A 25823-nucleotide genomic window follows, 5' to 3' on the forward strand; every position below is an offset into this window, starting at 1 on the left:
ATGTAAAAGCAAGTGATATTCAGTTATTTGTACTTTATTCTCAATGTTGGAGTAATATAGAGTGAGCATATTGGAGCTCGTAAAAAAACGAGGACACGAGGAAGGGCCGGATTGCCAAGATTTCAGGCTACTGTTGGTTATGTGTGTAATAAATGACTAAATATAGTTCTCTTTTCATGATGCTGGCCACGTATGGTAAAATCATCTGCACCCTCAGTTGATCAGATCAGTCGATGAATGAAATCACATGCCTTTGTGACTTAAGCAATATATAACAACACTTTTTAGGGTTTTTTTTTTTGTGTCATGACTTGTTAAATTCTTCATTCATATATGTAAGTTATAATGTAGAAATTGCTACATCAACATGGTTGAGAATTGAGCCACTTTGAAAAAAATAAATCATTAGATTAATCAATGCATTCATCCTTAGTATAAAAAAAAGAATAGTTTGCCCCGCCTTAATAGATAGGTCAATAAAAAGTGTCATGTTAGGACAACGGATGGTTCTTTGGATTTCTTTTCCACATTTTGATGAATTTTATTAGGGGGGAAATTGTATTGTCTTTAAACAATATGCTTACAAATTTATGGGACCTGAAGTATCTTCTCGTTCGGCTTTCCAATCCTGTTTGATCTTGAAAGCGAATGATCGGAGAGCCTTGGTGTTCAGTGCTTACACGTCATGTTTATGTCGTGCCCCCTCCCCAGGAGTGGATCAATATGACCGGCTTCTTGTGTGCACTCGGCGGGGTGTGCCTGCAGCAGCGCAGCACCCCCGCCCCGGGCACCTACAGCCCACCCATGGGCGCCCTGAGTGAGCGCAAGGGCTCCATGATCTCCATGGGTCCCTGCGAGGTGAACGCCGAGACGCCCCTCAGCCGTTTCCTGGACCGGCTGCTGTCGCTGATGGTTTGCAATCATGAGAAGGTGGGACTGCAGATCCGCACTACCATCAAGGACCTGGTGGGCCTGGAGCTGAGTCCGGCGCTCTACCCCATGCTCTTCACCAAGCTGAAGAACAGCATCGGGCGCTTCTTTGACACTCAGGGGCCGGTGAGTGGTGTGGTGAACATGAGAATCAACTCCTTAACATCTTCAGGCACATATTCTGTCTAACAATTGTTAAGTGTTTCAAATGTCTCAAATTGGGTTTGAAATGTTTCTTTATCGTCCCCTTGTACAGGTTCCTGTTAATGATACTAACACTCAGTTTGTGGAGCAGACCATTGCCATCATGAAGAACCTTCTGGACAACCACACAGAGGGCAGCTCGGAACACCTCGGCCAGGCCAGCATCGAGACCATGATGCTTAACCTGGTCAGGTGAGAAACTCCCAGGGGCCGTCTTCACTGGCCGGCCAGAATTGTGATGGAGAAGCACTAATAAGGATTTCATGGATTGAAGTTTTCCACCTCTGAAGTCTCTCACAGACCGAATGCGTCTAACGCGGCGCTATGCTCTGAATGCTCTGAAGAGGTTGGATCGGGAGGGTGGTGCTGAGCATTTGGTTAAAAATCTATAAATAGAAATTTCAGTCAGATTTTTATTTATTTGTTTGTTTGTTTGTTAATTTCGGTCTTGTACTGTATCTGAAATCTTTTTCCAAAATTCAGAATTACAACCACAAAAATTCCAGATCCGACCGTCTGAGCTGCCGCTCTCCGAACGTTGAAGCAGAATGACCAAAACACCCTTTACACCTATCACCATTTCAAGCCACTGTAGGACCATAGACAGGCTCGGGGAACTTGTATTAATGTTAAATAACCTCACAAATTCACATTTTCAAAGTGAAATATGGGATTTTTTTTGAGTTGGGGGATCCATGTTTTTTTTTTCTCCAATTGGATAGGTATGTCCGTGTGCTGGGTAACGTGGTCCATGCCATCCAGATCAAGACGAAGTTGTGCCAATTGGTGGAGGTGATGATGGAGCGCAGGGATGACCTGTCCTTCTGTCAGGAGATGAAGTTCAGGTAGTAAAACCTCCATCCCGGCGTTTTAGTTTTCACTGTCGCAGTCCATGGACGCAGCAGCATTTTCCAAATACCTGCCTTCTTTAGGAACAAGATGGTGGAATACCTAACAGATTGGGTGATGGGGACTTCCAATCAAGCAGCTGACGATGACATCAAGTGCCTGACGCGGTACGTTCAAATGCATTTACAGGAAGCAGGAAATAGAGTATGAGTCCGGTAATGTCTTTTATGCATGTCTGTGGTGTAGGGACCTGGACCAGGCCAGCATGGAGGCTGTCGTGTCCCTGCTGGCCGGTTTACCGCTGCAGCCAGAAGAGGGCGACGGTGTGGAGCTCATGGAGGCGAAGTCTCAGCTCTTCCTGAAGTACGAGGCGATCATCAGTTCCCCCATCATCGCCTTACCGATGCGCTTGTCGTGTAAATGACGTTGATTTCTGTCTGGTCTCTGCTCAGGTACTTCACACTGTTCATGAACCTGCTGAACGACTGCAGCGAGGTGGAGGACGACGGGCAGCAGGTGGCAGGCCGGAAACGCGGCATGTCCCGCCGCCTGGCGTCGCTGCGCCACTGCACCGTCCTCGCCATGTCCAACCTGCTCAACGCCAACGTGGACAGCGGACTCATGCACTCAATAGGTACCTGCGACTTGCCTTTCACAGCGCTCGCTGCCGTTAGATGTTGGGTTTCGGTTGACTCGGGTTTGGCCGGTCCCCTCTCAGGCCTGGGCTACCACAAGGACCTGCAGACCCGCGCCACCTTCATGGAGGTGCTGACCAAGATCCTGCAGCAGGGCACCGAGTTCGACACCCTGGCCGAGACCGTCCTGGCCGACCGCTTTGAGAGGCTGGTGGAGCTGGTGACCATGATGGGCGACCAGGGGGAGCTGCCTATCGCCATGGCGCTGGCCAACGTGGTGCCCTGCTCGCAGTGGGTGTGTACCGATGCCGCGCTGCAAGCTGGCCGTGTTTCTTCTGTTCTGTGGGCTTGCACTCTTCATTCACGCATTTTGATTGGCTTCAGGACGAACTGGCCCGAGTGCTGGTGACGCTGTTTGACTCTCGGCACCTGCTCTACCAGCTGCTGTGGAACATGTTCTCCAAGGAGGTGGAGCTGGCCGACTCCATGCAAACTCTGTTTCGGGGAAACAGCCTGGCCAGTAAAATCATGACCTTTTGTTTCAAGGTAAACGCAGGTGTCTCGGCGGCTTTGTGCACACAATGCGGTTCGTGTGTAAAATGCGCACAGTCTTCTTTAGCCATTGTGCTTTAGCATTAGCATTCCTGGTGAGTTCTGTAATTAGAATACTTAGAACTGAGAAATTCTGATCGGTCACAATGATCTTCTCTAAAGGGCTTTAAAATGTGTGAGATGAAGCTAGTGAGTAGTATGTGCAGCAGCACAGTGAAATGCACTTTACTCTCTGACCAGAAGTGCAAATAGTCAAACAGGATTTAAAACATTGAAAAGGATCAGTTAATCGGAAAAAGACTTGTTGCAAATTTCATTTTCTTTCGCAGGTTTACGGAGCAGCGTACCTTCAGAAACTCCTGGAGCCCCTCTTGAGGGGAGTCATTACCACCCCAGAGTGGCAGCAGATCAGTTTTGAGGTGGATCCAACCAGGTACCATCTTTCAGCACCGAGTTTATTCGTGAAAGACGGATGAGACGAGTAGCAGCCTCTTAAGTTGCTGCCTTTTGCGGCGTCTTCTTCTGCAGACTCGAAACTGGCGAGAACCTGGAGGAGAACCAGAGGAACCTACTGCAGATAACAGACCGGTTCTTCTTGGCCATCATCAACTCGTCCAGCGAGTTTCCACCGCAGCTTCGCAGCGTGTGCCACTGTCTGTACCAGGTACGTCCACGCTGCCGCCCTGACTCGCCCACTCGCGGTTCCGTGCACGCCAGCGTTCTAACGCTCCACGCGCTCAAAGTTCATGCTGCTGGAAGACATGCCGCGCCGCTGCGCTTTCCTTCTCGCTTCTGTGTGGATTTTAATTTTCCCCTCACCCCAGCTTACAGTGAAGATCACTCTACACACACATTCCAAAATTTGTCCATGTAGAATCTGTATTTATCACACAAGGATTTTTTTTTTGTGTTTTGCTTGTCGTTTCAGACATTAGTGCAGTAATAAAATCCACGCTTTACAGTAAAACCATTTCAAACGTAACTATTCAGCGGTTCTTCATGAGGGTGTTAATGAATAAAGAAACTGTGTGTTGAAGGCTTTTGACGTCCATTGTCTCTCCTCTGCTTTGCACCTCAATTTTAAGCAGCTTATTTTTCTGCTCACGTTGTTTTTCTTTGGTTGCCATTACGCTCATTTTGCTTTTAAATGGACGCGTTTTGAGAAAATCAGTTTTATTTATTTATTTATTCTATTTTAATATTGCACACCTACTGCAGTCCCCAGTAGCCCACAGTAATAATGAGAAGCATAATTATTTGGGTGGGAAACGTCCTCGGAAGAGGGGATGAACAAGTTGGCTGTAAAAAAATATATATATATGTATATATGGTTGGAATATTTCAGCAGTCCAGATTCCAAAATGATGGCGACTGCATATCAACCAGTTTCTACCTGTGCCCCTGTGGGCCATAATAACGTGACTGAGCAAAGTTCCAACTGGTTGTGAGGAGAGTCTTTATTCCAACCAGCGCTCTAATGAGACCAGGGTATTGTTTACAACGTCATAATGGCCAATCAAAAGCACCGAAGGTTGGAATAAAACGTACCTCAAAGGCCGGATTGTTGGGGCCGGATGATGCCATGGGCATTTTTCATGATCCGGCTGAAAATTAACAAATTTTGTCTGTTTTTATGCTACATTTAAACCAGATACCCCGAGTCTCCTGGAAGTTCGGGAAATCTCTGACACGTTGATAGTGGCTCCCTGATGCCCGCAAGTTGCATAAAATATCCCAAAAACTAGAGCAAGCAAACAAGAGCATGCACACGAGACATTAATGTTTGCATCATTAACTTACATGACTGAATGAGAGGGGGAGAGAGAGAGAGAGAACGTGTATGTGTGGATCGCTGCAGATCCGTTTACTTCGCATTTTAGCGTGGTTTCAGCCAATCCGGTTTTAGTTTATTTAACTTCGTGCGGTGGTTATGACAATTTCGAAAACTGGTAACAGTTATCGGTACAGTGGAGCATCATGAGCCTGAATTTCACGAGTCGAATATGATCAAGCTGAATAATATTATTTTACATTTTGGTGCTTCATTTATTTTATTTTTTTTTATTTATTGCCATTGGAAATTGTACACTGCAATTATTTATAGCAAAATTGTAGAGGAAGAAATATTCTGAAACTACTTATTTTAGATCAATGTTTGAAACTCAGAGGCTGATCAAATGTCAATGGGGGATTGAAACAGGGGTTTGGGGGAGCGCGATAAGGTTCCTATCTAGAAAAGGGGGGTCTTGCAGGAAAAGTAAAGTTTGGGAACCACTGGCGTAAAGCTAGCAAAGAGCAAAATGGCTGACAATGGAGCCAAGGAGGGCAGTGAAAGTCATGTTTTCATATATTAATAATCTTTTTATTATCTCTGGTGTCTTCCGTTTCAGTCTGCAATATCAGAAAAAAATTGGTAAAAATTGAAAAAAATCTAATAAATATGGGAAAGTATATCGTGATTTATTTTTTTTTTTTGTCAAGTTGCAGAGAGCGATTTCACATAACAGTCGCTTTTACCTCAACTTCCAGTCAGTAGCTACACGGACAGTCCCCTTAGAGACACTCAGGAACACTGTGGTAGTAAGTGGGGTTTTGAACCCGGGACCTCATGGGTGCCTGGTTCCTGTGTTAATGCTGTTGGGTCAAATGCGGAGATGATGCAGCAGATTTTTGGCGTTTTTTGCTGCACCTGATTGCATACGGATATCAGCATCCGTTCTGAGTGCTGCTGCATGGCTGTGCCTAATGTCTTCCTGGCTTGTGTACATCCGTAACAGCCATATCCCACCAGCCTTTTATTATTAATATTATTGTTATTATTAAAACTCGCTAATAGACTAACAGGATTAATTTGCTTTGATAATCCTGTCTATCCGCTTTTTTTTTTTTTTTTATTTATGTTTTTTATGAGCAAGAGAAGGCAGTTTTCAATTTGAAGAATTTAAGTGCGAAAGATAAATACAGTAGTGTGATCCCAGTTATCATCATTTTGAGAAATGTTAACGATCGCATATTTGATCCCACTGTTAGTACAAGGTGCTGCTTAATTACTAAATTGCTTCAGTACTAACAGCTGTCTGCATTACTACCCTTACTGTTACAAGAGTGTGGAGTAATGAATTGCTTTGCACACAGCTATGTATTGTTTCATTTATTTTCCTGAAAAAAATCCTACATAACTCATTTAATAAAATATAAATACAGTAATAACTGTATCATTGTTTTCAATATTGTTCAGACACAATTGCATATTTTTTTAGATTGTCGCTGCCTGAATTCGTCAGTAGGGTATAACTGGTTCATTTTTAAAAATGGATTTGCACATGTATGTACGCTGCAGTTTTTTTTTTAACAGCATACCATGACCAAAACAAATCTGATTTTAAATATTTTTTTTTATTCATGTATGTATGTTTGTATGTATTTATTCCCCTGGTTTGTGCAATAGTGCAGGATGTGTGGAAACTGTGTAGGATATCCCTCTTCTCCATTCCAACTGCATCACGGTGTGTGTAGCTGGTACTGTGACCTGTTTGTGCTCATCTTTATTCTGTAGGCAACTTGCCACTCTCTTCTGAATAAAGCCACAGTTAAAGAAAAAAAGGAAAACAAAAAATCAGTAAGTTTGAGAGAAACTTTTTTCCTGCCACTGTTCTTTTGACTTTTTAATTTTCTTTTTTTTCCCCCCTTTCAAAGCAAAAAAAAAAAAAAAGCTCCTTTTTTTTTTTTTTTTTTTTTTGCAATTCATTTTATTTTTTGCGTTTTTCCCCCAAATCAGATTTACTCCTGGTTTGTTGGAGTGCTTTTTTTTTTTTTTTTTTTATAAACTTTCTTTTGACACATTCATATCTGTGGACAACTTTTCAGATTCGTCATACTAACACTGGCTTCCAAGCTTCACATTTATTGTTTTTTATTATTATTATTTTTTATTTTTAATTGTTCACATTTTCTTCCTCAATTAATTCTCTGGCCGTCGGAAGTCAGTGCCATTCGTTGCGGTTTCTCCCAGCCATTCTGTCTCTATCTCTGCTGTTTCTCAGTTGGGCTTTCTAATGGTGGTTAAACTGGGAATGACTGGGTTTGGCTGGTTTTGGGGGCTTGGTGAAGGGGGTGCACCAGTGTAGTTTAAATGGTCTATATATGTGTGTTTTGTTCTTTTTTAAATGATGCAGCTTTAATCAGATAAATGAAGTAATCGTATGCATTGTATTAACATAATGAAGAGTGTAGATGTGGGCGAGGAGAACAGCCACATCTAATCACACTGGAAATTTAGGGTACTGTAACTGAGATATAAAAGATATTGAATTTTATCACTGCTTGTTGATTCGTGTTTGTATTAATCCGGACACCCCTTAGACAAATTGAGGGTGAACCACATCTGGATTGGTTTTGGACTAACAAAGCACCAAGATCATTAATTAGTACTGCTTCTATGTCTGAATATACAACTCGTATCTAATCGAAAATTCTTTTTGCATCACATGCACAATTGATCATAATTCTTTGATCATAATTCATACGTTGTGAACTATGTTTTTACCCAACCTTGTGTCTGTATTCACTGAAAATGTGGTATTAGCATTTAGTACGGTCTGTTTGAGTACTACTGACTGACATTCAAGTCATGGCACTCATGGTGAAATCTAAATGCTCCAAATAGGCTTTGCAGCCTGTGTTTGGACGTTTTACTGCTTGGGTTATCATTATTTAGTGTATTTAATCTATTTGTAATATGCACCTTCTTGCACATCCGGTTGGTCTTCCAAACCTTTGGAAACCTTTTTCTGATGCCACAAGGGGACACCTGTATGTTCACAATATGAAACTCTTTGAATGACACTGAAAACTGACAAACCCTTGCAACATACAGTTAAGGTTCATTTATTTATTTGCATTTGTCCATTTCTTTCTGGAATGCTCAGATGTATTGATGGGAAATTTTATTTAATAATCTAAGCATGGAAAAACACAGATTCTTGGTAAATACCTGCTGCCATATGCCATTGTTGTGGATGAGGAAGATGTCGACCAGACATGATGCTTCTTTAAAGTTGTGATGCCTTGTTTACTAGCAGGTGTATGAAGTATTGTGAACTTGAACGCTACATTGGTGCATCCCTCTTTTGTGATGTATTTAGACGTGGTGTTTTTAATCACCTCAGAGAAGGCTAACTGGGGAAAGTAGACTGCATGCGTGCTGCGTTGAGCCTCTTAGTCCTACTAACTCTGTGTTACACGCAACTAGGGAAGTACTCTGAATACGCTGCTGCTGTCAGTCCTCATCACATGATCTTGGTGGGGCGGGTCCAGCTTCTTCAGAATATTGTCCTCTGTGACCACTCTGTAGCATTTGCATGTTAGTGACCACTAATTTTCCATCGTTTATTTATTTATTTATTTATTTTTTGTTAAAGTGGGTGCTGGGTCATGTTGAGGAACGAGTAAATATTAAAATCCCAGTTTTGATTTTTCAGAATGTCTCGCTTGCATACAAGGCTCATGTACATAAAAAAAAAATTTAATAAATTGTAAACGTTCACCCCCAACCAGGCGTAGATGTATAAAGAAAGACCATTTTCAGAAGGTCCTTTTTTGATTAATATTCTAATAATGTGATGTTGGTCTTTCACGAGTGATCAGCCTTAATTAGCATAAAATTAAAAAAACAACATTCTTACATTTAACTTTGCATGAAGGTTTTAAATTTTAATATTACGTTTAAACAAGAAACTTTTCATTGTTTGTTTATTTATTTATTTATTTTTTATATATATTAACTTTTTAAAAAATCAGCCACAATTTTTGTTACATCGTAGTATACTACGTACTACACCGTAGTATCTGTTTTAAATCAATGATACCTATAATTATGACTACTCAGCTGACCGTTTTTTTTTTTTTCTTCAGAATGATGTAATTTGTCTACATTTATTGTGATAATTTTATATGTTTTAGAAGGTGATGTTTTTGTGATATTGATTTTATTTGACTGTTGTGTAAACCTGTGTATGAAGTGCTGGCCTGAATGCATCCTGTGAATATTGTCACCGTTGCCGGTGGCTCCGTGTTCTTGCCCATCTCTCACGTGTCATGGGACTTTGCGTGAACATGCTGTTGCTAAAGCGTTGCCAGGTCCCCACAAACTTGCAGTGTTTCTGAAAGCAAGTTGTGTGTGTGTGTGTGTGTGTGTGTGTGGCTGAATTGCAGCTTTCCATATGTTTGTGTCCAAATGTTTTGTTCTATTTTGTTTCATTAATTTATGTATATTATTTTTATTTTCTTTTGCTTCATGTGCAATCAAGTCACACTCGTTTTTCCATTGAAATCAAGAAAAATGGATTGCAGACTAATTGTATATAAACCTTCTGTGTCTTATTCTTTACTCATGCCGTCCACTTTTCTTTCTCCTCTGGGCTTCTTTGCTTGGGGATTCTGAGTTCTACTAACGGCTGCTTTTTCATTCCTTTTAGTTTTTTTTACTAATAAATTCAATTTTGTGCACCTGTTGCCCATCCTCCCCTTATTCATTTTCCCCTCCCACCTCCCTTGCTGTCCAATCAGGTTGTGAGCCAGCGCTTCCCGCAGAACAGCATTGGCGCGGTGGGCAGCGCCATGTTTCTGCGTTTCATCAACCCGGCCATCGTCTCCCCATACGAAGCTGGCATCCTGGACAAGAAACCGCCCCCCAGGATAGAGCGAGGGTTAAAGCTCATGTCTAAGGTACAGGAGGTAGACCCTCCTCTGGCTGTAACGCACGGGAAGTTGTTCACCGATGCCATAGCATTACCATAATGCGAACTAGATGTGCTTCCAGCCCTCAGTACAGGGGCTTTTCTCATGTGCAGCTGTTGCTCTTGTCCACAGATCCTCCAGAGCATCGCTAACCATGTCCTGTTCACTAAAGAAGAGCACATGAGGCCGTTTAACGACTTTGTTAAAAGCAACTTCGATGCTGCGCGACGGTATGTTCGTCATTCTGACCGTCTGTCTTGGCAGGGACAGAAGGACAGTGTCTGAAGATGTCACTGTGTTCCCTTTTGCGCGTAGCTTTTTCCTGGACATCGCCTCCGATTCGCCGCCCAGTGACTCAGTCAACCACAGCCTGTCGTTCATCAGCGACGGCAACGTCCTGGCCCTGCACCGCCTGCTCTGGAACAACCAGGAAAGGATTGGCCAGTACCTGTCCAGTAACAGGTGAGATGGAGATACCGAATACAGTTTGTCTGGTTTGCAGCTATTTGCAACACTCACAAGAAATTTCCTGTACATAAATATTCAAAAGCTGATTTTTGGATCCTGGATTTCCCTGAATTGCACTCTGTATTCTTTAAATGAAAAATATGGATGTATATTAATTCATGCATATTCCTGTACCCTCGCAGGGACCACAAGGCAGTGGGCAGGAGGCCGTTTGACAAGATGGCCACCCTGCTGGCGTACCTGGGACCACCTGAACACAAGCCAGTGGCTGACACTCACTGGTCGAGCCTCAATCTCACCAGCTCCAAGTTTGAGGAGTTCATGACCAGGTAAGGCTGTGTATAAGTTCAAATGGTGTGTAGAGTGGATACCCGGTTATATGTATTTTAAATATACATTTATAAAGGTGAACATTTAAATTTTTGTAACTGAGAATCTGTAATTCTTTTTCAATGGACCTTTTCCTGCTTTTTCAGGCACCAGGTCCATGAAAAAGAGGAGTTCAAGGCTCTGAAGACCCTCAATATATTTTATCAAGCTGGAACATCTAAAAGTGGAAACCCAGTTTTCTACTACATCGCTCGCAGGTACAGGGACTCCACCCACTGCCCTTATTATTTAACATTGGTGATTTAAATTATTAACAAAAACATAGGCGCAGAGTTGCCGATGTTCCTGTGTACACCACCCTATTGGAGTGACCGTTTGCTTTGCATTTTCCATGATGCATGGCTCTTTGTTACATGGGAATCAGGGCTGTGCAACATATATAATGTATATAATCCGTAATATGGTAGCATGTAGTTCAAACCTTTAATCTTTCAAACAATTTGTTTGACACTTTCAACTAGTGTAGAATTCAGAGAGAGGCGTGACAATGGCGGTGCCCACCCTGGCAAACTGCTCTGTCTTTCTAATTAAAATAAAATAAAATACAAAATAAATAAATAAATGCCAACCACGGAGTTGCTTTCCAATTGGCCCCTTTGACTTGGAGGCCCGGGTTCAAATCCCACTTACTACCATTGTGTCCCTGAGCAAGACACTTAACCTTAAGTTGCTCCAGGGAGACTGTTCCTGTAACTACTGATTGTAAGTCGCTCTGGATAAGCGCGTCTGATAAATGCTGTAAATGTAAATGTACATGTAGTTCTGTATTTGTTCACAAAAAAAAAAAAAAGAAAGAATAGGTTATGATTTCTGCCACAATTGTTATATGAAACGGACTTATTATTTCTTATAAAACAAAACAAAAAAAAAAAAAAAACGGGGTGGACGTATTTTGCCCACCACCACTCTGGTGGAATTTAACTTGAGGGCGCAGAGTATGAACATATGCCATGTTTTTATAAAATTTCACTCTAGTCAGTGGCTACTCTTCACTTTGTCTTCTAGGTTTGCAATTTATGAATCATTGTGCCATAGTTGTGTTTGCTTAAGAAGAATGATAATGTGAAGAGAAAATGAGTGAAGGGGTGTGAGGAGTTCGCATTTGCATCGTTCGTCCATGCACTGATGATGCACTGTCATTTGCGCGCCTCGATTTCCATGCACCAACAAACACCACTTCTGTTCGGCGTCCTTTTTTACCTTTTTATATAGAAACCTTAAAATTCAGTTCGAGCATTACACAGCAGGGAGAACATTCATTTCCGAACACCGAAAGTCCTATTATTTTCTGAGTACTGTATACATTCGCAGAGTTGGGTTAAAAATTTGTATGCACAGTGTGACCCATAAACGACTCCAGCTTGTTCTGTGACGGTGGACCGAGTGGCCGGAAGTGGATCAGTCTGCTCATGGTGCCAGTCGAGAGAACCAGCTTTTCGTCCCTCGGGGGGGGGGGACAGTTCAGAAGGCCTCGAGGACCAGGACGGTGACGGAAAGTTTCAAGGCGACCGCGTGTGCGCCTAGGCCGTGGACGGCGCGGCTTGTGCTGCGTGCTCTACCAGGGAGGACTTTCTTGGCGCCCCGCGCGGGGACGCTTGTGCTTGTCTGTGCGGTTGCGGTCAGGGAGGTCCCGTGGTCCGCGTCGTCGAGGAGGCTCCGGTCGGCGGAGGCGGGGTTTAGCAGCGCGGACTTGGCCGAGTGGCCTGAGGTGACGGCCCGGGTACGGGGGACGCCGGCGTCGCGGCCGTCCACTCGCAGCGGGGGGTCTGTGTAAGAGGCGGAGTGCCCGGTGCCCGTGGCAGCCAGGCGCGCCTCTCCGCACGTGTGTCGGGTGTGGCAGGGACACCCTAGGACGCGCGCCGGTGTGTGCTGCACCCAGGCCATCAGGTGGGTCATGTTCTCCTCGTCTTCACACGCCCAGGGGTTGTCCCCCAACGTCAGGACCTGCAGCCCGTCCAGGTGGTCGAAGGCCCCTTCGCTGATGGATGAGAATCTGTTGCCATGCAAGTAGAAGCGAGCGAGGCGGGCCAGGCGGTCCAGCGATCCGGGCAAGATCTGCACCAGGTAGTTGTGGGACAGGTCCACCGTCTCCATGTTGTGGGGCATGTTGGTGGGCACGGTCCAGAACTTGTTGTAGCTGAGGTTGAGCGAGCGCAGGCCGGGCAGCGTGTTGTTGATGAAGACCACCCGCTCCAGCCCGTTGGCCGACAGGTCCAGCTCGCGCAGGTTCCACTGGTAGGCCGTGTCGTTCTTCTCCAGCTGCCGCAGCTGGTTGCTGCCGGCCCGGACGTCCCAGAGCGCCCGGGGCAGGTCGGAGGGCAGCCGGAGAAGGCGGTTGTGGGAGATGTCCAGCGTCCGGAGGTGGCCGAAGTGGCTGAGGCGGCCGCCCAGGTCCTGCAGCCGGTTGTGGGACAGGTTGAGGAAGCGGATGTTGTGCTGAAGACCCTCGGGCAGCTGGCTGAGGCCTTGGCCGGAGCAGTCCGCCACCCTGTGTCCATGGCTGCAGGAGCACGCACGGGGACAGATGGCCAAGACCCTCGAACCCGACAGTAGCAGGAAGTACAGCAGGCAGGAGAATGCAGGCATGGTTGGGACGGTCCTGAAGACACAAAACAATATTTGAATTAGTCCAGCTTCGATGTACCAGACTGCTTCTCTGTGCACCTTTCAGCGCACGTCCAACTGTGTCCCTTGGCCTGTCTTTCAACAACAACATTTATTTCTTATATAGCCCAAAATCACATACAGTATGTCTCAATGGGATTTGACAGGCTCTACAGTTGACCCCCAAGGAAAAACAAAAATAACTCTAGGAGAGAGAAAGAAAGAAAGAAAGGAAGAAACGTTGGGAAGGAGTGATACAGAGAGGGACCCCCTTCCAGGGTAGAGGGAGCCTGCAAGTGGTGTCAGTGCAGGGTTGGCGATTGTCCAATAAGAGAAAAGTACGTGTCCATTATGATGCTACTGGTCCATTTGAAGATCCCCGAAGCTGTGGTGGTGGCTGCGGTGACCCTCTGGTCCCCCCACCCCCCCCCCCCCCCCCCCCCCGGTGGTCGGGCACGGCTGCGGTATCAGATTAATGCCAGGACATTTGTTTATTTGGGCACCCATATCCAGACAGTATAATAACATTAGTCATGATAATGTAATGAAAAGAAAAGCATGTCGTCATGAAGACCCACCATGGTGCATGAGAAGGGAATGGATGGGATTTAGGTGCATTAGAAACAATCACTATATTGATGTATAATGCATAATGCACCTGATCATGGACTTTCCTTCAGACGGTTCAGCTAAAGCATGATGATGTCGGGAGAGTCTGCAGCCGCGCTGCAGCACTCTCTCAGGAAACCCATTCAGCCCGGTTACGCCGGGCCGGCCCGTCCCCTCTACCTGCAGCTGTGGACTGCTGACATTTCCCGATATTTCCCAGTGGTCAGGAACTGGGGGCTGTTGCTAATGCACGCGTCCGCGACCAGCCACCGCGGCGGCTCCGGGCTCATGACGGTCATGCGAACGGCAAGGCGCTGTGTGTAGGCGTCCGGGGAGCATCCGTCCGGACGAACTAAACGGCGGCGTGCGGTCTCCACAGACGGGTGTGAAGGGAATGCGTTTACTGCAGTCTGCAAATGCCGGAGGGGGGGGTTAAAGCCTGAGTTTCATGGTGTGTGTGTGTGTGTGTGTGTGTGTGGGTTTTCCTTTTCATGCGAGAAATCGCTTACCTGTTTCTCTCCATCACCCTGCAGTCATTTCTCAGTTTTTTTTTTTTTCCGGTCGTTGTTGTCACGGTCTTTTTTTTTTTTTTTTTTTTTTTTTTTTTTTCTCCCTTTCTTCTTCTTTGTGGTCAAGTACCACACAAGTCTGATGTTCTCTACATGCCCGTCTCTTTTAAAACATTTTTTTTTTGGGTAGATATGATTTTGTATCCTCACCTCACCCTTGTCCTGCTCGCATGGCAGCAGCCTTCTGGCTCACTGCAAGGAGCAACTAGAGGGAGGGAGGAGAGAGAGAGAGAGAGAGAGAGAGAGGTGGAAAGAAATGCAGCACGGAGATGGTCCCTCGTGCTGCTGATGAGCGGGGTGGGCTGCTGACTCGCTATCTTTTACGTTCAGGATCCGCACGCTCCGCCGAGCCACTCCGCCTCTCCCGCTGCCTTGTTCACGCGCCCTCGCCCGGCCACGCCATCAACCCCCCTCCCCTCCAGTGGTCATCTGGATCATGGCTCGTAGTGTAATGAAAAGCGTCTGATGGACTCTAGGCTTGTTTCTGTGTCGGTGATGCATGTGTGCTTTCTGAAGCCGTGGTGGCGTAGACCTTGATCTGTAAACGGGCGGGTCAGATGGCCGCTGGTGAACCACTGCTGGCACGTGAAAAGATTCTCTCTCTGCTGTGTGCTTCCTGGTTGGCTCGACTGGCCACGGCTGAGCAACAAACCTTTTTGATGTGACCGAAATGAGATGAGGTGTCATGTGACGATAACTACAATGAAATAGATCATGTGATTCTTGTGAATAAAAATCAGACAAAGTATGGTTTACAAAATAAAAACTTCACCTAAATGTTATTTCCTCTCGTTTAATCGCGATGTTATTATTATGCGATATTTCAGTTTTCCGTGTCTCCCATCCGGTTACACAGATGACATCACTTCTTCAATTTCGATTTCAGGATACTTCAGGATGGATGAGCAGAGGGCCGGGAGAAAATTACTCAAAGTTATCTCATTACGCGCTTTCTTTATAATGAAGTGGAAAAGAAAATGTAATAATGAGATTGATAATGAAATGGGTTTAACTAAAAGAAAATGCATTTTTTGGCGGTTCTACCAGGTACTTGCATTATACCGAGTGTGTTAAAATTGCATTTTCATTGATTAAAACTAAATTTGAATAGCCTATTCTAAAATACTCATTCTGACTGAACACGGCATGCCCTGCGCTTATTTTCCATGCTACACGTTATTTTCCATGGCTTCCGGGGTCAAAGTTGAAATATGTTGCCCTTTGACCTGCCTTGTCGTGCGACCAATTCGAATCAAAGCATCGAAGTGGGCGGTGTTGGTCCGCACCTTCAGAACACAGACATGAAGCGGGAATGGAGGTGATCTCATCAGCCTCAGGGCCCGGAGATCTGCACGACGCTGTCGTCTTATGGCAAGTTTAGAAAACCGCGCATATTTTTTTACACTGAATATGAGTGTTTTTACACTCATATTTTTTTAAGACAGGCCGCCAAAAACAACTACAGACAGAGGTTGAACGTTGTAGGTGCAGGTCAAAGGTTCCATGCCGAAGCCATTTAATTAGAAACCTAGTCATTCTTACATGGCTTGAGATTCATCATTTTCTTCCCACATCAAAAATTCGAGATGTTTCATAATGACTCATAATGAACAATCATCAGATAGAAACAAAGGTCTATTGGCATTCAGTGTAATTAAAATAAAGAGCGAAAGTGATTGTCATTGTGAAACACTGCAGCACAGCACACGGTGTCACGGTGAAACGTGTCCTCTGTATTTAACCATCACCCTTGGTGAGCAGTGGGCGGCCATGACAGGCGCCCGGGGGGCAGTGTGAGGGGACGGTGCTTTGCTCAGTGTCACCTCAGTGGTTTGGGATTCGAACCGGCAACCTTCCGATTACATTGCCACTTCCTTAACCTCAAATCTATATATATATGTATATGAAATATATATCTATAATATATTTCCTTGTGGTGCCGTAAAGCACTTCATCGTATCAGCTGGGTAGAAGATGCTAGAAAATACACTTGCTGATTGTTGAAACTGATGACTCTGTGACGCAATGGCTGGCAGCAGCCTTGGTGACAGCATCTGCACGGCAACACCGTTCTGGCATGCGAAAGTCACGCTTTTTCACCGCGTTAAGGGCAGCTTCTGATACACCTACACAAACAGTATTGCTTTTATTCTCTCTCTCTCTCTGCCTTGTGCCTCGAGCCGGATGCAGAAGCAGCATCCTGAGCCAAAATTGAGCCTTTTTTTTTTTTTTTTTCATTTCTTTTTTTTCTTTTCATTTATCAATCTACTGTAACGCACTCGGCTGATTAGAATTTACATTTACAGAATTTACCAGACGCCCTTATCCAGAGTGACTTACAATCAGTAGTTATAGGGACAGTCCCCCTGGAGACACTCAGGGTTAAGTGTCTTGCTCAGGGACACGATGGTAGTAAGTTGGGTTTGAACCCGGGTCTTCTGGTTCATAGGCGAGTGTGTTACCCACTAGGCTGCCACCACCCTTGATTAGAACCCTGACTACTGCTACTCGTCCGTAATCCGGAAGTGCCAAACGCAAATCATGTACGAGGCCGTGAATAGATATGTGGTTTTTCTCGGCGGTTTGCAGCGTTTCCTCCTGACTTCTGGCGCATGACCGAGCGCCTTGTGTTGGAAACCGTGTGTTTTTTTTTTTTGTTTTTTTTCAGGAACGTTGGGGCAACCGATCTTACTTCAGCCCGCTCCCGTGAGACGGGCGATGGGCGGATTCGTGCGGTAAAAAAAAACAAAAAAACGAGCAGCTTACCAGAGACCTCAGCTTTTTTTCTTATGAATGAGTAGTAATCAGGAAACTTTATTATTATTTTTTTTTTTTTATCAATATTTTAATCCTAGATCGTAAACTCATTTGATCACATTTGACGACTGTTCGGTCACCTTTTTGCTTCAGACTTGAATTGGCTAAATTAGAAACTAGAGGATTTGTTCTCCGTTTTTTCCCGGTTATTGATCTCTAAACCGAGACGAGATGAGGTCGGTGAAAGAGGTGCACTTCTTCCGTTCCCCATTAATCAGCCCGATCTTGGCCTTGTCCACTCTGGGGCGAAGACACGTCGCTGCTGCAGTGCAGATCTCCACCGTGAACCTGCTAATTTTTTTTTTTTTTTTTTGCTCCCATGAAGCTCATCAGCCTCGAGATGAAGACTGTGAGTGCTTACAATTGTGGACGCTTCACGGTGCATGGTGAGGTCAACATTTGGTGTGAAACGCCCTCGGCTCTGGTTTAACCTGGTTTTTATGGGGCTGATTAGAATCTTCACTCTGCTGCTTCTACTCCTGGGTCAGGAGGGCTTTGTACATCCACGGAAAGGGTTGAAGGTTCATGGGATCGAGGCCCAAGGCCGACCTCAGTTGGCGGAGCTGGTTGAGCAGGTGCCAGAGGAACCTCATTGTTTCCGACGGGATTTGTCTCTTGTCTCGTTGCCGTAGTGGTAGCAGCAGTATTGTTCACCGATGGTGTGGTGGTGGTCTCTGAGGGTTGCTCTGTGGTGGACACCATGCTGTTCTGGACTTCTGGAGGTGGAGCTGCTTTTGTCGGCTCTGGGTTTTTGGCTGCCGAGTTGTTGGCTGGAGGGACATCGGCGTCGTCTTCCCTGCCGAATGTGCGTCCCATTGTTATGTCCACCATGTTGAGCTCCTCGTCCATCTCCTTGAGCAGAGAGGTGCGCCTTGAGAGCTGATTGGACAGGAAGCCGGAGATGGAGATGCGCTTGTTGTGGTGTCCCTCCTCTCCCTGGTCAGGCTGGCCACTTCCTTCTAGAAACGGTGACGGTCCGGCCCAGTCCGGGTTCTCCATATGTCGTCTCTGCCACTGCCGCTTCTTCACCAAGATCACAGCAATCCCCACAAACATCAGAGTCAGGATGATGGTGATCAGCGTGGCTGCAGCAGTCCCGTGGCGGTTCTTCTGTTCAGGAGGAGATGATGGTGGTGGTGGTGGATGAGGAGGAGGGTTTGTTTTCTTTTGAGATGAAGAGGTGGTCTTGTCTGGCGTGTATTTCACCGTTTTCGTCGTCGAGTGAGTATGGTGACCCGGGGTAAACGTTTTGGACGACGTAGAGGTGGTGACCGGGCTTGATTGTTCAGGAGTTGTGTGGAAGACATCGGTCAATTTTGTCACGTTTGTTGTGGTCCCAGCAGTTATGGATGCCTTGGTCCAGGCACTCGGCATGGCTTGGCTGAATATTCCTCTGTCCGTTGCCGTCACGGCATGTGTTTCGGTGTGTTTGGTGGTGTGATGTTCCTTCTCAGGCGGAGTTGTATGCTTTGATGCCTCCTCGGTTGACCGCCGCGCTTCGCCCGTCGTCATGTTCTCGCTGACCCCAGGTTTTCGGACTCTCGCTGTCCAGTTGGATGAGCTGATATCGTCCTGGTGGACTTGAGTCTGGGTATGACGGTCCTGTGCTGTCACCGTGACGTTTTCCTGCGAGTTGTTTTTGGACGGCCGACTCTGCGCTGTGACTGCCAGCGCCTTCACGCTTGGCAGCTGTGTGCCAGATGAATTCAGAGAAGCGGGGTACCTAGTCACGTTGTTACCATGGGAACCAAATGGCAGACCACACAGGAGGAAGAGAATTGAAAAACTAAGGATCTTTTTGTCCATTTTGTCCTCCACCGTTTAAAGACAGCACTTCTCGGGAAAACCTGTAAAACAAGAACAGCCTCTTGGATATTTTACTGTAATTATTTCTAATGCAATCTTTTGGCCTTCTATTTTGAAATGCACACATCAAATGGAAAACTTGAGAAATACTTTTTTTTTTTGGGTTTTGTTTAAGCACAACTTCCTCCTTAATCCTGAATGTCATTGGTGCTGACTGTTAATAACGAAGTCCAAGTAGATGAAGCACTTTTGGCCCAGAAACGTCCTCTACTAATCACATTTATTTTCTTCTTGTCAAATGTATTGTTCATTTTAATTTGCCCAAGGCCAGCCAATCTGCTGGTTTTGCATTCCTGATTAGACTTTCAATATTTCGTACATCACAATAGCTCATTAAAAAAAGGTTTTATTAGACGAAAAAAAAATTTATTAGGATTTTTAGTCTGTGTGTTTTCTTTCCGTCATCTTTACTCAGATGTAGAGATGACTCGATGGGCACGCTCCCTTATTTGGCGTACGCTTTAATAAAATCTGCCTGTGTACTGACCTGGTTACTACAGAGCTTCACTTTGGGACGTCCGGCCTCCGTCCTCCTTTAGAGATCCGTGGTTTTACTGCTGAGAGGCTTTACTTAATATCGTTAATATCAGCCGCAGCGTGTCCTTATGTACCTCTGATCTAGTGATTCATACACGGCACTTATCAACGTGGTTGCTGCTGGAATACGGAACTTGCTTGCTTGCTTCACAGGCAGGAAATGAAAGCTGCTAAAACTCTTTTCCTCCGATGGTCCGATGCAACCAGTAGTGTGGGCCCCCCCCACCCCCAAGTAGGTTTATGTTCTGGTATATATCTAAAGAAGCATAGATATACATGCACACGAGCCTTTTAGAGATATAAGGGGAAAAAAAAACACCTCACTTTCTTTTAGATTGAGGTAGATGTTAAATTGCGTACAAGCCCTTAAAAGACAAAATACATCAATAAAATTTCTATTCTAAAATGTTTTTGTACTCTGACATGCGCAATTAATAATCAGTTGAGTTGAATTACAGAAAAGTGTAAGATAGCAGGTCCCGAGAGCAAGAGCGATTTTTGTTCCTCTTTATAATGGAATGGAAGCAAGTTGGCCATTTATGGCTTGTCTGAAATATGAGGATGACGTTGACCGATTTCGGAATATAGTTGAAAAGTCCCAAGACTTTAGAATTTCACATGGTGGACCAGTGCGGAGACATTTTATTCAAACAATGTATTTTGTTTTATTTCACTTATGAAAAGGTTAAGCAGTAAACAGTTTGACACTCTTTGTCGTCACAGACCGGTTAGCCCATAATTAGAAGTTGCTAAGTGTACCAGTGGTTGAGTTTTTGCTCACTTTACAGCATGATCGGTTTCACCTGTTGATTTCTCAAATTGCTGATGCAGATGCTGTGTGGTATTAAAATAATGTTTTATATTTAATAAGACTTTACAAAGTCGGTGAACTCCCAGTTACATAAAAACCTTTCACTGTCAATTCCGTATTTTTTAATTCTGTCGTCAGGTGTTTTTCAATTTGTATGCATTTACAGCACATATATTTACACGTAATGCTTCCATCTGTCCAATTTGAAAATGGAATAAAGAGGAAGTCTTATGTAGTCCACTTTGTAGGACTGGTTGGTGGCGCACTGGGCTCCTCCGACTGTGTAGCCGACCTCCTGTGAGGTCACACCATCAGCGGCATGTCTTCCAGGTCCTTGGGGAGAGCCATGTCCATGCAGGAATCTCTGGAGCCGGGGCTTTGGATGGTGGGGTAGCTGCTCTCTGGTTCTTCGATTGGGATAGAGTCTGCTGGCCCTGGTTGGGCCCTGGGCACCGCCTTTTCTTCTGCAGCTTCTTCCTTTCCTCCACCCTCCTCTTCATCTCCCCTGACCTCCTCCAGCATGACGCTGGCATCGCATGGGCCAACGATGCCGCCCTCTGTAGCCCCCCAGTAGCCTGAGCTGCTCACCAGGTCCACGTTGGGACGGGTCAGGCACATGGAGGTGGACTGGTGCTGAAGGTGGCACAGCCTGGTCGCCAGCACCACAATGGTGGTGATGAGGATGAGGAAGAGGCCCGCCAGTGAGGACACGATGACGATGGCCAGCTCGAGCGGGATTGTAAAATCCGTTGGCAGCATGGCCGTTGTTAATGGCATCTCTGTGTTGAAGGTGCCGTTATCCATGACTGTGGAGTTCACAGGCATCATTTCTGTTGTACTTTCAGTGCTCATGGTCTGCAGGATTCAGAGATTCAGAGCAGAAATTGAATTTGGTAAAAATCTGGTCAAATAAATTACCAAATAAAAACCACAACAGATGCTGCAACGTGTCTATTATAGAGCTGGGTCAATGTGGATCCAGACATTGGTTATCATCTGTCATAATCAATCTGTGCGCCTTCTTACTTGCTGCATGAACATGGCAAGAACGGGGTGTTTTGGGGGTCACTGAATGCTCTTACCTTGTTGTCGGTCGGTCCGGGAGAGCAGCGGCCAGTTGATTGAGTGGAGCTGTTGGCGGAGCAGGTTGAACGTCTGGTAAAGGGGTGCGTGGACGACAGCAAAGTGGCGACTGGAAACACTAGAGCTTTATGCGGACAAACGCTCGCTTCCTGTTGCCGCCGTTGACTGATTAGCTCGCTGGTTTATTTCTGTGTCCTCAGGTTGCAACGTGGTTCAGAGAGGTTGTGCGCGCTGAAATAGCAAAACCATTATGTTTATATTTGTCATATTTCACAGACAATTATTATTAAGTTTTAACACACACATTTGTGAATACTTTGAATGTGGACATAGGGTACGAATATTATCATACTTGCATCATAAAACCTAGCTAATCTTCTCAAAAGGCTACTTTTGGCCATTTTTATTTCTAGTCCACCTAGTGGTGCTTTCTTAATTGACAATAAATACTTATAGGCCTTATAAGTGCATTTGCTGATGAAATGCATGGAAAAGACCCAGAGCTAGGCTTCAAATTTTGGCCTCCAATGGTTACAAAAATAATATAATAGGGGTGAAAAGGATTATAAAAGGATTATATTTCATTTTGATATCATTGTTTTGACATTGTTTAGACTGGATGTTACAGAGGTCACAGAGTATTTATTTGTTTAAGATAATTGTGATTACCAGGGGTGTGTATTGGCAAGGATCTCACTATGCGATCACGATACAGGGGTCACGCTATGATTATGTACACTGTACATATGGCGATATTCTACAGGTCACTGAAAATGTAAAAACAGAGCTGATATACAAGATGCCGTGTACGATCTGCGTGGATCACTTTACGTTAACAATTTAGCCAGAACTCAGAACTGAGTTTTAACTGCTTGGTCTTTGCATTTTAACACACTCAACTAGTGGAGACCAAAAACATAAGATAAAATGGCTAGTATTGAAAAGAGGATATTTAAGTGCTCGGTCAGTTGCGCTTCTGGTTGCAAGTCTGCTGTGGTGCTTGTAGAGGACAGAGAAAACACCATATTTTTCTATATAAACTGAGTGGAATCAGTCAAGCTGTCGCTGACAGAATTTGAGCCTTTCCGTAGCATCCACTGCATTTCCTGTTCTTGGTTTTCTTAGGTTCAAGACTGGTCAGATCAATGGTGACCTGCTGATCTACCACGTCCTGCTGACCCTCAAGCCCTACTACGCCAAACCTTATGAGATTGTGGTGGACTTAACCCACGTGGGGCCCAGCAACCGATTCAAAACTGACTTCCTGTCCAAATGGTTCGTCGTCTTCCCCAACTTCGCCTATGAGAACGTCGCAGCCGTCTTCGTCTACAACTGCAACACCTGGGTGCGAGAGTACACAAAGTACCACGAGAGGCTCCTCACTGGCCTGAAGGGCAGCAAGAAGGTGCTGTTTATCGACTCTCCAGCGAAGCTTGCCGAACACGTGGAACCAGACCAGCTGAAGCTGCCTGCGGCTACACTCTCCTTGGAGGAGGACCTCAAGGTCTTCCACAATGCCCTCAAGCTTGCCCACAAGGACACAAAGGTCTCCATCAAGGTAAGACAGCGGTTCTGGGCTCCGTGATAGCCCTTTCATCTGGTCCCAGGTGGTGCTTATGTTCGTAAATGTGTATGCTTGAGATGAAGTAAGAGAGTGTGAGATCTCTCTCGCAATCATCATCTGATGGCAGTGGTCGAGAATTGCAAATAAATAAAAAAAACATTTTAATAAAACAAATTTACAAGCAGCGACTCATTCGGCGAGGATAAGTACTATAGGCTGAAAGTTAATAAAGTTGGTGTTTGCTGACCGATCATTTACCGCCCAACCCGACTTCAATTTTACAGCAAGACTTACAGCTCTAATTCCTCCCGTCAGGTGGGTTCGACTGCGGTTCAGGTAACATCAGCCGAGCGCACGCGTGTCCTGGGCCAATCTGTCTTCCTCAACGACATCTACTACGCCTCCGAGATCGAGGAGATCTGCCTGGTAGACGAGAACCAGTTCACCCTCACAATCGCCAACCAGGGCACCCCGTTGACCTTCATGCACCAGGAGTGTGAGGCCATCGTTCAGTCCATCATCCACATCCGCACCCGCTGGGAGCTCTCCCAGCCAGACTCTATTCCCCAGCACACCAAGATTCGTCCCAAAGATGTGCCTGGGACCCTGCTCAACATCGCCCTGCTCAACCTGGGCAGCTCAGACCCCAGCCTGAGGTGGGTGCAGTGCCAAGTGTGCCAAGGGAGTAGATGCAGACTAAATATTCAGACATTTAAACAAATGGTCTTCTTCCAAATACTTCGTCCAAACATCGATTCACATTCGAATCATAATTCTACCTCTTCCAATTCAAAACCAGTTCATATGATGTAAAAATCTGTTCATATCGAGCACTCAGCCTGGAAATGAGCCTCGTTCCCCGGGTTAGAGGAGAAACAGTTTGAAGGAACTTTCTCAGAGCCGCATGACTGAATGGTCCAATGCAGAAACCGCATAAAGTGGCTCAGCGTCCTTGCAGCTGTGTTGCTATATACGTTACTGATTTCAACCTATTAATGTATTTACCATGATTTCAGGGCTACATTTCCTATTAAAAATTAAGCAAATTAAGCATTTGATTCCGTATGGCTCAGCTTCTCATTTATAACCCTCAGGGTTAAGTGTCTTGCTCAAGGACACAGTGGTAGTAAGTAGGATTTTAATCTGTGACTCAGCTCTTCTAGTCCATAGGTGAGAGTCATGTCCACAAGGCTACTACCACCCCACCCTACTACTGTTAAACTTGTTTAAGCTGTTGTGACATTTAAAATGCTGTTTCCTTCATTCCCTCCACCAAGGTCTGCAGCGTACAACCTTCTCTGCGCGTTGACCTGCACGTTTAATCTGAAGATCGAGGGCCAGCTCCTGGAGACGTCAGGGTTGTGCATCCCTGCAAACAACACCCTGTTCATCGTCTCCATCAGCAAGACACTGGCAGCCAACGAGCCCCACCTAACATTGGAGTTCCTGGAGGAGTGCATCTCTGGATTCAGCAAATCCAGTCAGTGAAGTCCATACACTCGCAGATATAAACGGCAATTCTTAATACGCGTAAACTTTCCTACGTGAAGCCGTACACCTGCCATTCCTGCATTTGTAGCGCATTTTCGTGCTCCTGTCCATCTCCGCAGGTATCGAGCTGAAGCACCTGTGTTTGGAGTACATGACCCCCTGGCTGCTGAACCTGGTGCGTTTCTGTAAGCACAACGACGACGCCAAACGCCAGAGGGTTACCGCCATCCTCGACAAGCTCATCACCATGACTATCAACGAGAAGCAGATGTACCCCTCCATCCAAGCCAAGATCTGGGGCAGCTTGGGACAGGTCTGTTCTTTTTGGTTCTTTCTTTCTTTATTCCAGTGTTTTATTTCTGTTGCTGTGTGACCGCTGACTCTCAAGTTTCCTTGTTTGCAGATAACAGACCTGCTGGACGTGGTGTTGGACAGCTTCATTAAGACCAGCGCCACCGGAGGTCTGGGCTCCATCAAGGCGGAGGTGATGGCAGACACGGCCGTGGCCCTGGCCTCTGGCAACGTCAAGCTGGTGTCCAGTAAGGTACAGAATTCAGCGTCGTCTGTCTGTCTGGAGACAGATGCATGTCCCCCTGAGTCATGGGTCGCCCTGTGGGCGTCCTCGGCTAACACTGCCAGGCAGCAGCCCCGTCTCTCTCCACCCCACCAACAGAGCGAAGTGTGCAACACTCTTGTCTTTGTTAGATCCCCACACAGCCAAGCTTTCATCAGTCAGAAGCACTCAAGTCTCTGGATCTCAGAGCTGACAGCGAGACAACAAGGCAAATAGAAATATATTACTGCCCTGTCCCCTTACCATGAGCATTATGGGGTGTATGTATTCAGAATTATGGTTATCAAAGGTTCGGCACAGAGGTCCCCGACACCTTGTTCTCTTAACCTCATTCAGTGTTTTTACTCTTTTAAAGAGCCTCTCTACTTCAGGTCCATTATCTCTAGTGCTTGTCCACACACACACACACACACACACACACAAAAACAAAATGGTAAGTCAGGACATGTCCACTACTGTCTCCAGCGAAGGGTCATTATCCACCGAGGGTGAATGGACGTCATTGTCTGCTTTCAGGATCAGAGTAGCACTT

At 45.5% G+C, this 25823-nt stretch overlaps 3 protein-coding genes across 8 annotated transcripts in view; 1 reads left to right on the forward strand and 2 right to left on the reverse strand.

Moving 5' to 3' along the window:
* The window catches only part of nf1a (neurofibromin 1a), a 54168-nt gene that overhangs the window by 11848 nt on the left and 16497 nt on the right, over positions 1-25823 (forward strand). For 3 of the 5 annotated variants that reach the window (XM_028999762.1, XM_028999763.1, XM_028999765.1), the window contains exons 20-40: positions 712-1056; positions 1187-1326; positions 1857-1979; positions 2067-2150; positions 2230-2346; positions 2436-2617; positions 2702-2913; positions 3003-3164; positions 3500-3603; positions 3699-3834; positions 6727-6789; positions 9738-9896; positions 10041-10138; positions 10224-10370; positions 10559-10705; positions 10853-10963; positions 22788-23220; positions 23542-23882; positions 24504-24706; positions 24837-25030; positions 25121-25261. In XM_028999762.1, the coding sequence (XP_028855595.1) occupies positions 712-1056; positions 1187-1326; positions 1857-1979; positions 2067-2150; positions 2230-2346; positions 2436-2617; positions 2702-2913; positions 3003-3164; positions 3500-3603; positions 3699-3834; positions 6727-6789; positions 9738-9896; positions 10041-10138; positions 10224-10370; positions 10559-10705; positions 10853-10963; positions 22788-23220; positions 23542-23882; positions 24504-24706; positions 24837-25030; positions 25121-25261 (3642 nt within the window). The remainder of the gene's footprint in view (positions 1-711; positions 1057-1186; positions 1327-1856; positions 1980-2066; positions 2151-2229; positions 2347-2435; positions 2618-2701; positions 2914-3002; positions 3165-3499; positions 3604-3698; positions 3835-6726; positions 6790-9737; positions 9897-10040; positions 10139-10223; positions 10371-10558; positions 10706-10852; positions 10964-22787; positions 23221-23541; positions 23883-24503; positions 24707-24836; positions 25031-25120; positions 25262-25823) is intronic. The other 2 variants (XM_028999764.1, XM_028999766.1) reach the window with 1 other exon arrangement.
* omg (oligodendrocyte myelin glycoprotein) lies at positions 12057-14547 on the reverse strand. Of its 2 annotated transcripts, none has more exons than XM_028999769.1 (2): positions 14489-14547; positions 12057-13365 (listed from the first exon to the last, which is right to left on the reverse strand). In XM_028999769.1, exons 1-2 carry the CDS (start codon positions 14500-14502, stop codon positions 12228-12230), a joined length of 1152 nt encoding a protein of 383 aa, XP_028855602.1. In that variant the 5' UTR covers positions 14503-14547; the 3' UTR covers positions 12057-12227. The 2 variants fall into 2 exon arrangements, with proteins under 2 accessions (XP_028855602.1, XP_028855603.1); XM_028999770.1 differs by lacking the exon at positions 14489-14547 and adding an exon at positions 14029-14079.
* Positions 17661-19907, reverse strand: evi2b (ecotropic viral integration site 2B). The gene is made up of 2 exons (XM_028999767.1): positions 19719-19907; positions 17661-19212 (listed from the first exon to the last, which is right to left on the reverse strand). Exon 2 carries the CDS (start codon positions 19169-19171, stop codon positions 17825-17827), a length of 1347 nt encoding a protein of 448 aa, XP_028855600.1. The 5' UTR covers positions 19172-19212; positions 19719-19907; the 3' UTR covers positions 17661-17824.

Source organism: Denticeps clupeoides, chromosome 13, assembly GCF_900700375.1.
Source record: "Denticeps clupeoides chromosome 13, fDenClu1.1, whole genome shotgun sequence".
NCBI classification, from domain to species: domain Eukaryota; kingdom Metazoa; phylum Chordata; class Actinopteri; order Clupeiformes; family Denticipitidae; genus Denticeps; species Denticeps clupeoides.

Excerpts from the sequence above, each read along its gene's own strand:
- evi2b (XM_028999767.1), bottom strand. The coding sequence starts at position 19,171 with ATGGACAAAAAGATCCTTAGTTTTTCAATTCTCTTCCTCCTGTGTGGT.